General features: G+C 37.9%; 1 protein-coding gene across 6 annotated transcripts in view; it reads right to left on the bottom strand.

The window, feature by feature from the left end:
* Positions 1–12,867, bottom strand: part of UTRN (utrophin) — a 510,071-nt gene that overhangs the window by 241,402 nt on the left and 255,802 nt on the right. For all 6 annotated transcript variants that reach the window (XM_066248060.1, XM_066248061.1, XM_066248058.1 and 3 more), the window contains one exon: positions 2,494–2,683. In XM_066248060.1, coding sequence (XP_066104157.1) covers positions 2,494–2,683 — 190 coding nt within the window. The remainder of the gene's footprint in view (positions 1–2,493; positions 2,684–12,867) is intronic.

Raw genomic sequence — 12,867 nt, 5'->3', positions numbered from 1 at the left:
TTTCTGAGTTTTATAGGCATGTGTACAATTTGAGATGCATTTTCTGCTGCAGCTTGAAGGACCATAAATATTCAGTGGGGTAAAGTACTACTAAGAAATCAGCAAAGTAACCCAGAATGATTAAATGACTGAGTCAAAGAGCAAAGCCAAAAATAGCACCCAGACAGTTCTCATTATCAGTGTCCTGCTCAAACTAATAACCCAGGGAATGGTGCATTTTCACCTTTCTCTATTGCTGTTATGATTCTTTACAAGAAACACGGTATTTTAAAGTATGTGTTTCTCTGGTTTTACTTCTTCTGCCTTCCTGGTGCTTGATTTTAGCATGATTTAAAGTCCTCTCCTGGGTCTCACAGAGTTGTGTTTATCAATCAGTGTTTTTCTGGGCTTCTGCTGTGTTAATTCTTTTCCCCCTGGAGCCTATACTGAGAACCTATACTGCCTCCTTCTGGATAGGCTAACACTGTTAAAATAGCTACACAAAGGCAAAATCAGAAGAGGTAGTCAATTGAGGATCCAGTTTAAAGTATTAACTCATTAAGCAAATAGATAGAAACAGAAAGTAGATTAGTGATCGTTTAGGGGTAGGGGATTTAAGAGTTGCAAGCACCCAGGTACAGGGTTTCTTTCAGAGGTGCTGAAAATATTCTAATTGTGATGATGGCTGCACAACTGTTAAGAGAGAGAGAGATATACACACACACACACACACATATACACACACACAACTCGGCTGTACTTTTTCAATGGATGAACTGTATGTCATATAAATTATATCTCAATAAAGCTGTTATCAAAAAATATGAAGTTTGAATTCCTGTCCCTAAACCAGCAGGGAAAGTCTCAATGATACAGGTATGTGCCCCCAAACATTACACTAGTTATGGAGCTGGGTACAGGGGGAAGACTGGAAACAATCTAAACAATCAAAGTCTGAACCTACAGAACCAGAGGATGAAAATTAGGCTGGAAGAGAATACAGGTGATGAAAACACAATAAGCCCAAAGCACATACTGTTTGAAAGCAAAACAGCCGTCTGTTATAACACTACCCAGGAAAGCAGCAGGGCGGCAGGATTTCACCCAGGGGACAATTGCAGCATCTCATCTCATTGGGACTACAAAAATGTAAAGCTTACATGTTAAAAATATAATGCTTAAAATGATAATATGTTACAATGTGGGTGTGGAAATCATGAATAAATGCATTTGAATTAATAGATAAACAGAGAAGTCAATAACAGACTTTCATCATTCAAAAACAGCAACAAAAAGTTTCTCCATCTTTGTCCAAAGTGTCTCATCTGAATACAGACCCATAGTGACTAATGCATAGCAGGCATCTCCTCCTGGGTGTCACTCAAATGCTCAACATAGTCAAAATGACATGTACCATCCCATCACACATCCCACTAACCTACAGCACCCACTTGACATTTCTATATCTGTATTCCAATCTCAGGCTCTAATACCGCCTGGCAATCATCTTTGTCTCTACCTCTTCTCCTCCCCTTACTATCAAGTCCTTAGGTCTATGCCCCGTCCTATTGACTCATTCCTGGTCATTACCACCTCTGACCAGTTGGCTTCAGACACTTACATCCTAAGGTACAGCTTTGCTCAGTCTTGCTGGGTTCTAATGCACCCCTCATAATACCATCAGCTGGAGTCCTATGAAATACAAATCCCATTGCATCACTCTATTGCTTAACACCCTTTAGTGACTTCTCCCCATTGTCACTGGGTTAAAGTATAAGATAGTTAGCAAGGAAACTGTTCCATCAAACAGATCTTAAACCAAGGGATTAGCAAGAGTAGGTCATTCTATACAAAGAAATGGGAGTTCAAGGACACTGACCCAACTTGGGGACAGGAAAAGGATACAGATATGCTTCATAAGATTCCTCACAATTCTTTTAAAGAAAAGATTTTGTATTATCGCATTTTGTGTAGAAGGAAAGCTTGAAACTCAGGCAGAATATATCATATTTATCAAGCTAAAGACATAAAAGTAATACCTTCAAGCCCAATGTTCTTGGTTGTAAACTAAGCCACTGAGCCTTTACAGCTTTTATATTAAGTATTTACAATAAATGGAGAAAGAAACAACTTCATTTTAAGAGGAAATGCTCTTATAATGTAAGATTCAATAAGGCTAACTGTAATAGGGCTTAAAATGACAGAAAACAGAACAGCTATGAGCTTAGAAGTCTGAATAAACAATTATTACTTCCATAAAACAAAGTATTTTCTCCTCAACTATTAAGTAAATGTGTTTTCTAGATCTTATGTCCAGAAACCAATTATTCACAAGAGAGCATGGATTTCGTAACAGAATATAAGGTGATGAACTCACCTTTTAATGGCAATGATTTTTTCAATGCCACTTATTGGGGTGGCACTAGTTAGGGGTCGTATGAAAGGAGAGAAGGTTCGTGGTAGTAAGGCGTTAATGGTAAATAAGTACTGGTCGCCTTTTTCCGCGCAACTTGCCTGCATCTGCTGTGTGAGCTCCTTGGCCAAGACGGTGTCCTGAAGAGCATCCTCCCGCTGAGAGGCGTCTGCAAGCACATTAACCGTGGTTTCTGCTTCTTGCAACCACTTTAGGAAGTTCTCCAGGTCCCTGCGAGAGGCCTGCACTGTCTTCAGCTCAGCCTCCAAGGCACTCTGTCTGTCAGCAATGCTGCAAGAAACAACACGACAGGCACGTCTCCATTACTTACAGTGTGGCAGTCCACATCAGGCACACCCTAAAGAAAACATTAACGGACAGCCTCAAAGGAACCCGTATTTATTTAAGTACCCAATGTAACTGGGAGATTTATTTATGTGTGTGTGTTTGAATAGTCCTTAATGGAGGGGTGATATGCATTGTGAGAAGAGGGAGAGGGCGAGAGAGATGTACCTATTAACAAAAATCACATCTATATCATAATATAATTATGACTACATTTTATAACTCACAATTGTTTTAAGTTATTCTGCATCTGTTTTATTTCAATACCTTCTTATAATGCCTGACATTCAAAAGGCAACACCAATAAATATGCACACAATAAGTGACTTAGTGAATTCTAAAAGAAGTGATATTCAAAGAAACATTTAAGGTAAAAGAATCCAAAGGGCTTGCTTTGTATATTTAAAATAATTCAAATCAATACAAATTAGTTCTTAAGTTGACTTAATATTACTTTTGGAAGACAGTGGATAATCAACCTTTCATAAGCCATTCATTAATTATAAATTAAAATATAGAAGTATCTTGGAGTTGCATAGTTGCATGATTTAAGGGATATACACACCTGTAATGTCAACTTTTAAAACTTTATATAACCTAAAGCATTATAATAAGAAAACAAGCAACTTAATTTTCAAAATGGGTACAATTTTACTTCTACATCTTGAATCCCAAGAGAATTGAAAACATATGTCCATTAAAAAACTTGTACACAAATGTTTATTGCAGCATTATTTATAATAGCAAAATGGTAGAATCAACCTAAGTACCCATCAATTGAGAGGGGAATTGATAAACAAAATTTAATATACTCATTCAGGAAACAGTAGTCAGCCATAAAAAGGAATGAAGTGCTGATATATGCTACAACATGAATGAACCCTGATCTTAAGCCAAGTGAGAGGACGGATACAAAAGTCCACATTTTGTGCAATTTCATTTATGAGATATTACCTAAAGAGGTAAATCCACGGAGCAAGAATACTCATCAGCTGTTGACTAGGAATGGGGGGTGGTGGGGGAGAAGCAAAGGAGACTGACTGCTAATGAGGGATGAGTTTCTTTTAGGGGTGATAAAATGTACAGAAATTAAGGGCGTGGTGATGTTTTTACAACATAGGAAATATACTAAAAACCACTTATTTGTACAATTTAAATGGTGTATTTCATGGTATATAAACTATAATCCCAATTTCTAAGAATCAGCACATGTCATATCTCACTTATATATATTTTTAATTGTCCATGCACTCAGCCAGCCATTCATCACCATCTGTCCGTCTGTTCTTTTGCTTGCAGGTTAACAATATTAAAACAGTAATTTCCGATTCCCAGCCAGGGCACACAGGAGAAGCGCCCATCTGCTTCTCCACCCCTCCCCCTCTCCTTCCTCTCTGTCTCTCTCTTCACCTCCCTCAGCGAGGCTCCATTGGAGCAAAGATGGCCCGGGCGCTGGGGATGGCTCCTTGCCCTCTGCCCCAGGCGCTAGAGTGGCTCTGGTCGCGGCAGAGCGACGCCCCAGAGGGGCAGAGTATCACCCCCTGGTGGGCAGAGCATCGCCCCCTTGTGGGCGTGCCGGGTGGATCCCGGTCGGGCGCATGCGGGAGTCTGTCTGACTGTCTCTCCTCGTTTCCAGCTTCAGTTAAAAAAAATAAGTAAATTAAAAAAAAAATAAAACAGTAATTTCGAGGTGGTTTGATTTAAAGTGGTTTACTTTTTTATTTGTACTTTTCTGCATGCTTTGAATTTATGATGAAGTTTTCCTTTTTATACATCAATAAACACACTCTTTAAAATAATGGGTCTAAGATTTAATCAGACACATCATCACTGAAGATATATGGATGGCAAACAAGTACATAAAATGATACTCAGCACCATTAATATCAGAGAAACGTAAATTCCAACCACACTGAGGTATCACTACGTATTAGAATGACTTTAAAAAGTCACTATATCAAGTGTTGGTGGGAAAGAGTAATTGTAATTCTCACACATTGCAAGCAGCAGTGGAAAACTGCACAGCCATTTTGAAAAACACTTTGGTATTTTAAAAATAAAGTTAACCATGTACTTAAGATACAACCTAGCAATCCTAAATACTTACCCAAGAGAAATGAAAACACATCCACACCAGATCCATATGCAAATGTTTATGGCAGCTTTACTCTTAATGGCCAAAAACTGATAATAACCCAAAAGTCATCCACTGGTAACTGGTCAAACTGTGGTACATGCACATAATGGAATACTACTGAGCAATGGAAATAAACTACTGATAGATTAAACAATGGGGACAGAATCCCAGGTGCACTGTGCTAAAAGAAAAAAGCCAGGCACAAAAGCTGCATAGCCATGATGTCATTTATGTGACACTCTGGAATGTCAGCAACCTCTCTTTGCATTTACATACTATAAACCGCCAGTGGTGTCTAGCTAAAATCACATTGTTCTTCCTGAGACCCAGTGCCCTCCGTGTCCTTCACTAACTTACTTTTCCAGCTTTATCCACAAGTTCTCTCCAATACCCTGTTCAGGTCACGGTAGTATGCTCCTTTTTCTCTAGAATATTCTCAGTATTATGCCCACATAAAAATTTTATGTCTACATATAAATGTCATTCTGACCATCTCCACTTATCAAAATCCTACCAAACCTTGAAAGGTCAATGACTATCTCCTTCAAAACATCCCAGGCCAATTAGTCTCCCTTGTGCTGAGTTCATAAAAGGTCAATACGCTTCTTCTTCATACAGAAATTAATCACATGTATATCCTAGGAGGCCCTTGGATTGTGACCCTTCACTCTTGCATTTAACTTTAACTACATTACAGAGATTTCTTGTCTGTCCACCTATTCTGTAAATTCACTGTGGGTGGGAGCAGTCTTTTATATCTCCATATTTTTCAGTCCTCATTACAGTATAATAATAAGCATTTATAGAATAATGAAAATCTATTTATGTCTTTAAAATGACCTCCATGACATTATTCTTCAAAAAGCTACTAAGAGATGTCCTCCACAAAACTCAGTTTGTAAATCCAGACAGAGGACCCGAGAAGCATGAAAACAGGAGCCCCAGCACAGGGAGTGGCTCGCCCATGGATGGTGAGAGGGGAGCTCAGAAAAAAGGGTGATGAGTCCAAACGGGACCAGATGAGGGCTGTCATCACATTCCAACTGCCATGTGTCTTGTTTTGACTTGACAAAATGAACAAAGAATACACCCTGACAAAGCGAAAAAAAATAACCTAAAATAGGATCCAAAAAACAAACCCCTAACAAAGCAAAACCCCATGAGATCCAGGAAATAGGGATTCCAGACTGGGAGGAAAGCACCGCAAATCCCCAGGATGATGCTGGGCAGCAGTCCTAGACAGCATGTTTCCAAGCAAAAACATTAAAAGGGACAGGCTGCTTAATGTGATTGACTTTGTGGGAAATCATACTGTCAGGCCTTTGGAAAGTGGGGGAAGAATTACCAATAGGTGCAAAGAAAACTAAGCATATAAAAGCAATGTAATTATTAATTTCAGTAAAACAAGGGAAGCAGAATTATAGTAAACTTCAGGGCTCAGCTGTTAATGATATTTAGATGGGCAGAATGATGTCAACGCTGAATATCTGCTTATCTAAATATCGGAAAATATGTATCGGAAAATAATATAGCAGTTCTTCAAAATACTGAAACTAAAAATAAAGTTAATATATCATCCAGCAATTCTACTTCTGGATGTATACCCAAAAGAATCAAAAGCAGGGTCTCAAAGAGATAGCTGTACACCCATGTTCACAGCAGCATTACTCACAAAGACTAAAACATAGAAGCAACTCAAGTGTCCATCAATGAATGGACGAAAAGCAAAGTGTTGTATATACATGCAATAGGCTATTATTCAGCCTTCAAAAGAAAGAAAATTCTGACAGATGCTACGACATGGATGAACGTAAAGGATACTACGCTAAGTACTATAAGCCAATCACAAAAGTACAAATATTGTATGATTCCACTTAGCTGAGGTATTCAGCATAGTCAAATGCATAGAGACAGAAAGTGGAATTGTGGTTGCCAGGGGCTTGGGCAAGGGGAAAATTGGGAGTTTATTAAATGGATGTAATGTTCCAGTCTATAAGATGAAAAGAGTTATGGGGATGATGGTGGTGATAGTGGAGCAACAATGTGAATATATTTAACACCACTGAACTGTATGGTCAAAAATAGTTAACATGGTAAACTTTATGCAATGTGTATTTTCCACCATTAAAAAAAAAGCATTAGAAAATGTTAATGATGAGGAAAGGAAGAAAAAAGAATGGTGGCATTAGAAAGCTCTATCCTAGTTAGAGGCTGGGGCAAAAGTAGGTTTGCAGTGGTTTGTATGGAAAATAATATAATAATTAATAAATAATAATATAAGAATAAATTCCATTTCATGTACTCACAACTGTAAACCTACTTTTGCCCCACCCTGTATCTACCAGAACAAAATGTCAATAGACAACGTCTAATATTGATGAATTGAAAGAAAATAGCATAGTCATTTTATTTGGCATATGGAAATATATGATATCATGAGAAGCTAAAGAAGAAAAAGTTATTGCCTCCATGGAGGGGGATTGTGGTGAAGAGTGAGAGAATTATGATTTTTTGTTATAAACCTTTCAGTTCTTTTTAATGTTTTTTGTTGTTGCTGTTGTTGTTATGGTAATCATGTTCCTACATTTCTTTAGTTTTTAAAATTTATAAGTTACCCATTAGAATTTAGGTGTTTCTGGCGGTGGTGTTTTATCTTCCACCTAAGCCTGCCCATATTTACAATCACTAAAACATAACAGTAAAAAACACTAGCAATAGGCAAATAGAGCCTGTCCCAAAAAGTTGCTAGAAAGCAAAAAAGTCAAAGTAGTACACATGTGCAATTAACCATGAACAGATGATTCTGGTTCTAAAAACACTCAGATAAAATTTAGCAATTAAGTCAAACAGTTTCATTTTATATGTACATAATAGGTTATGTGGCAAACAGCTAGAGTAAAAACAGATCATTATACATTATTTCTAAGAAACCTTAAAATGTCCATATTAGAGGAAAAGATGTACATGTCTGAGAACTCTATGGACAAAGTCAGAGGATTCCTTATACACAAGAGACAATTATTATATATACCAAACAAGCATCAAGAACCAGGCCCTAGGGGGATAGAAACCTAAAGTCATGCAATTTAATTAAAAATGTCTTGAAAAAAAATTTTTTAGATTTTATTTATTCATTTTTCAGAGAGAGAGGAGAGAGGAGAGAGAGAGAAGAGAGAGAGAGAGAGAGAGAGAAGAGGAGCAGGAAGCATCAACTCCCGTATGTGCCTTGACCAGGGCTTTGAACCAGTGACCTCAGCGTTCCAGGTTGAAGCTCTATCCACTGTGCCACCACAGGTCAGGCGGAAGATTTTTTTTTAAAATTCACATCTCTCTAATATCATACTTTTTTATCATGCATGTAATCAACTACTAAAAAAAAATGAACATACTAAAAACTAAACTCTATTTACAGCAGTCCAAATTATCTCCATATTACAATAAATACACGTTTAAAAATTTTATAATCATAGTATATACAGTATATTAATTTATACTCTAATTTTTTAATTAATATAATTCTCTGTGAAATTGCTAATATTCAATAGAATATACCTCAAAGGTATCAGTTCTCCACAACGCCCATTTTAGTCATTGTAAAAATTAGATCGCGAGTATGGTATTCGATTAGAGTATGGTGTACTGGACACTCCAAGAATCCTTTATCCATTTTCAAGGATTTTCACATGATGTATCCTACCACTACAAGAACAAAAATAATTGCTAAAATTAGAGGCTCAGGAGATTATATGTACTCTTTAGTACACAGGCTAATCAATTACCAGAAATGTCATGAGGGCATTGCTCTCAGAGGAAGACAACCAAATTTTATACCTCTGCCACTTGTTAGCTATAAAGCTTGGGGCAAATCATTTTAATTCTCCAATTGTTTTTTTTTTCCATCCTTAAGATGCTTGGACTGGACGAGTAAGAGACCTATTTCAGATTCTCTAAGGATCCTTTTAAGACTACAAAATCCATCACATCACAAAGATGATAAAACCTGCCTGAAGAGTTTCTCCATTCCCACCCCAACCCTAGCTTCAAACTCGGCTGCTTTAAGAATCACCGCATGTAAGTGCAGCGAGACTGACAGGAGTGGATGTGTGGTGTGCAGAAAGCAGAAAGGTTGGGAAGTATTCATGTGGAAGTTTCCTGAGAGCACATCCAGCACTAAACTTACATTAGTCTACAGTTCGCAATGCAGAGCTTATAGCAGCCGGTTCTGGTTTCTGCGTCTCAAGAAAGACCAGAGCAGAGCTTGGGGAAGTTCTCAGAAATCTAATGAGAGAATAGAGGGGAAGGAACACTAACTACTATAGGAAAAAATCATTTGAAGGTTAGGAAATTGTGGCTACTAGTCAAAGGCAGAAAAGTTTTGTAAAAATCTTTTTTAACCTACAAATCATAAAGAATAAGAACAGGCTGAAAACTTAAAAGATAAAACATTTGAAGTAGAAGGGTAACTATAGGAGAAACAAGATTTTTTTTACTTCAAACAGAAGTAACAAACTATAGAATTCTTTAGTACAAGAAATGGCACAGGCTAAAAATATAGAGCTTCCCATAAAGGATTAAAGGAATTCATTGGTGACAGATTCATAATAGTTTACGTTAAAGGAAACGGAGATTCTTAAAATGTAAACTCTAAGCTTTTAAAGAGATTTATGTTATAAAAGCAGCTGATATATTACAAAATAGTTTATAGTCATCAATCAAAAGAGCTTAGAATTATTTTGGAGCATAACAAAACATGGCCACCCACATAACTGCCTTGTTTAAATATTATTTTTAAAATGTTAAATAACACGATATTTTAAGCTACAAGATGTATTAGTTAATCTAGTGTGCATGTGCTTATAGTTGGTCAAAAGAGTGACTGAACATAAATAGATATTTCTTTTTTTTAGACTTTAATGGAAAAAGCATCTCAGAAAACCTACAAATATGTGTTGCTAAATGCTGTTATACTTAAAAGGTGACCTTTACAGTTGCATGAGATTTAAATATATTTATTTTTCTTAGAGCAGAAAAATGGTAGCATCAGTAGTTTGAGTGGCATGTAGAAAACTTGCAATGAAACATGGTTTCAGCTTTTCAGTGGGTACCTTCACAAGGTAATTTTGTTCTTTCGTAACTAAAATAAGATTTAGCTGGAAAATATATTAAAACACCCTTTGGGGAAATGCAGTTGATTTTTTTTTTTTTTTTGTATTTTTCTGAAGCTGGAAACGGGGAGAGACAGTCAGACAGACTCCCGCATGCGCCTGACCGGGATCCACCCGGCAGGCCCACCAGGGGCGAAGCTCTGCCCACCAGGGGGTCGCTCTGCGGCGACCAGAGCCACTCTAGCGCCTGGGGCAGAGGTCAAGGAGCCATACCCAGCGCCCGGGCCATCTTTGCTCCAATGGTCCTTGGCTGCGGGAGGGGAAGAGAGAGACAGAGAGGAAGGAGGAGGGGGTGGAGAAGCAAATGGGCGCTTTTCCTATGTGCCCTGTCCGGAAATCGAACCTGGGTCCCCCGCACACCAGGCCGACGCTCTACCGCTGAGCCAACCGGCCAGGGCCGGAAATGCAGTTGATTTAATGAAGAATTAGTCACACCAGATATCTCCAATGATCTATATGGTCTTTTGGTGACCGATCCCTGTTATACAAAGATTTCTGTCTTGTGCCCTTACAATCTATTCTCCACATAAGATTCAGAGAGATTAAATTTAGTATTTTTGTGTCACTTCCTTGGAGTTTGGATACTACAAGTACAATGAAAAGTTACTGGAATTATTAAAAGCTATTGGAATTATTATTATTTTTTTTTATTTATTCATTTTAGAGAGGAGAGAGAGAGACAGAGAGAGAGGGGGGAGAGAGACAGGGGGGAGGAGCTGGAAGCATCAACTCCCATATGTGCCTTGACCAGGCAAGCCCAGGGTTTCAAACTGGTGACCTCAGCATTTCCAGGTCTACGCTTTATCCACTGCGCCACCACAGGTCAGGCTGGAATTATTATTAATGTGTATTTTTCCCCCTCTTCTACTACATCTCAAACCCCCTTATTCATTATATTTCAACCACATTAAATGCTCTTTTCTTGCCTTATGACTTTTACATTTGCTGTTTACTCTAGGATATTTTTCGGATGGTTCCTCTTAACCTGAATCAGCCCAACTGCCTTCTAAATTGTGCTTTCTAAATTTACCCATGCTAAAAAAGTCCCTCTCTTATGTATACCTCCTTAATTTTCTTTTCCTCCAAAATAGCTCCTATAATTATATCATAATTTCTTATTTACAGCCTGGCTTTCCCTATGGAAGGTCAGCTTCCTGGGAGTAGGCAGAGGGCATTGCTTATGGCCGAAGCAAGGAGCTGATGACAAAGCCTGACAAATAGAGGAAGATAAATACACATTTGATTAATTAACTAATTAACAACAAAGGGAAGGCAGAAGACAACAAACACTGGTCCTTTGGTTTGTTTATTGTGGCGTTAAATATACTCAAAATATCTCACTGCTTGAGCTTAACTTTCATAAAATGAAGACATTAGAATTCTTAGACATATACTATAAAGACAGTGTGGTTTTGGAAAGGCAATAAAATAGTGACTGAATATTAAAACAATATCACAAAAGAGGAAAATACAGATTATAATTTTTATACTTTGTCAGCATCCTTCCCAATTCAGTAGAAAAAACTGAAAATAAAATGCTAGCAAAAATAATAAAAGAAACAGGTTGAAAATAAAGTGACTTTTGGGGAGGTAAGTAAGCTTCTGAGAAGATAAATCAAGCTGCCTGGCCCAGATCTCTGAACCTCATACTGACTGATGTACAGGCCAGAAGGATAAGTTGCCCGTACACCCCACCCAGGGCCAGGGTCACTGATGTGGGAGTGACAGCAGCTATAGCTTCTGTTTTAAGAGCACAAAGGTGGAGCCTGGTTGATGTCAGGTCATTGAACACAGTCTCAATATAAGCATCTTCTAATGATCACTGTTAAAAGAAACTGACAAAATATAAAATGGATAACTGAAGAAGAAAAATGCTTCATTTTTACTAATGATTAGGGACAATAAACAACCACTATTGAAATAGTGATAACAGAAATAATGGAAGTTTCTAAATATACAACAAAAAAAATTGGGAAAGCAATCAAAGGTAAATTTAAATTTTGGAATGTAATATGTTTTTTGTTTTGTTTTGTTTTGTTTTTTAAGTGAGAAGAGGAGAGATAGTGAGAGAGACTCCCGCATGTGCCCTGACCAGGATCCATCCAGCAATTTCATGGCCGATACTAGAGTAAGGAGCCATTTTTAGTGCCTGAGGCTGATGCACTCTGACCAATGGAACTATCCTCAGTGCCCAGGGTCCCACTCAAACCAATGAAGTTACTGGTTGTGCGAAGGGAAGAGAGAGAATGAAGGGGGAGAAGGAGGAGAAGAGAAGCAGATGGTAACTTCTCATGTTTGCCCTGACCAGGAATCAAACCCAGGATGTCCATATGCTAAGTTGATGTCCTATACATTGAGCTACCAGCTACAGCTATAATCTGTTCTCAAAATAGTTAAGGGCTTTACAGATTCAGTCCCTCACAGACACAGTATTTATGTGACCCTTTGTGAACTATGCATCTCCCACACGTCCAGCTGGCCATTATTAATAAGTTAATGAACATGAATTAGAAAGACAGTGGCACTGCAAGAAGAGAAAATGGAGTTTCCTCACTAGATAAAGCTGCATTTGTGGCTCTTACATGAAATAACTGTCTTTTTAAAACTACATCCTTTCTTTCCAGGATGGTTAGACTTCTGCTTAGGCAGAAAAACATAAAATGCAATGTAAAGTCAGCACCTGTGATGATCTTATTCAATGCTATGGTTCAAATGTGTCTGTTCCTCCCCAAATTCCTATTTTATAATATTAAACCCAATGCGAGGGAGGTCAGCCTTTGCAGAGTGATTAGGTCATAAAAGCAGATTAGTGCCCTTGTAAAGGAGTC

Source organism: Saccopteryx bilineata, chromosome 12 (genome assembly GCF_036850765.1).
Source record: "Saccopteryx bilineata isolate mSacBil1 chromosome 12, mSacBil1_pri_phased_curated, whole genome shotgun sequence".
In the NCBI taxonomy this organism is placed as follows: Eukaryota; Metazoa; Chordata; class Mammalia; order Chiroptera; family Emballonuridae; genus Saccopteryx; species Saccopteryx bilineata.
Note: the sequence above shows the minus strand (reverse complement) of the source record. Positions and strands in the feature narration are given on the sequence as shown.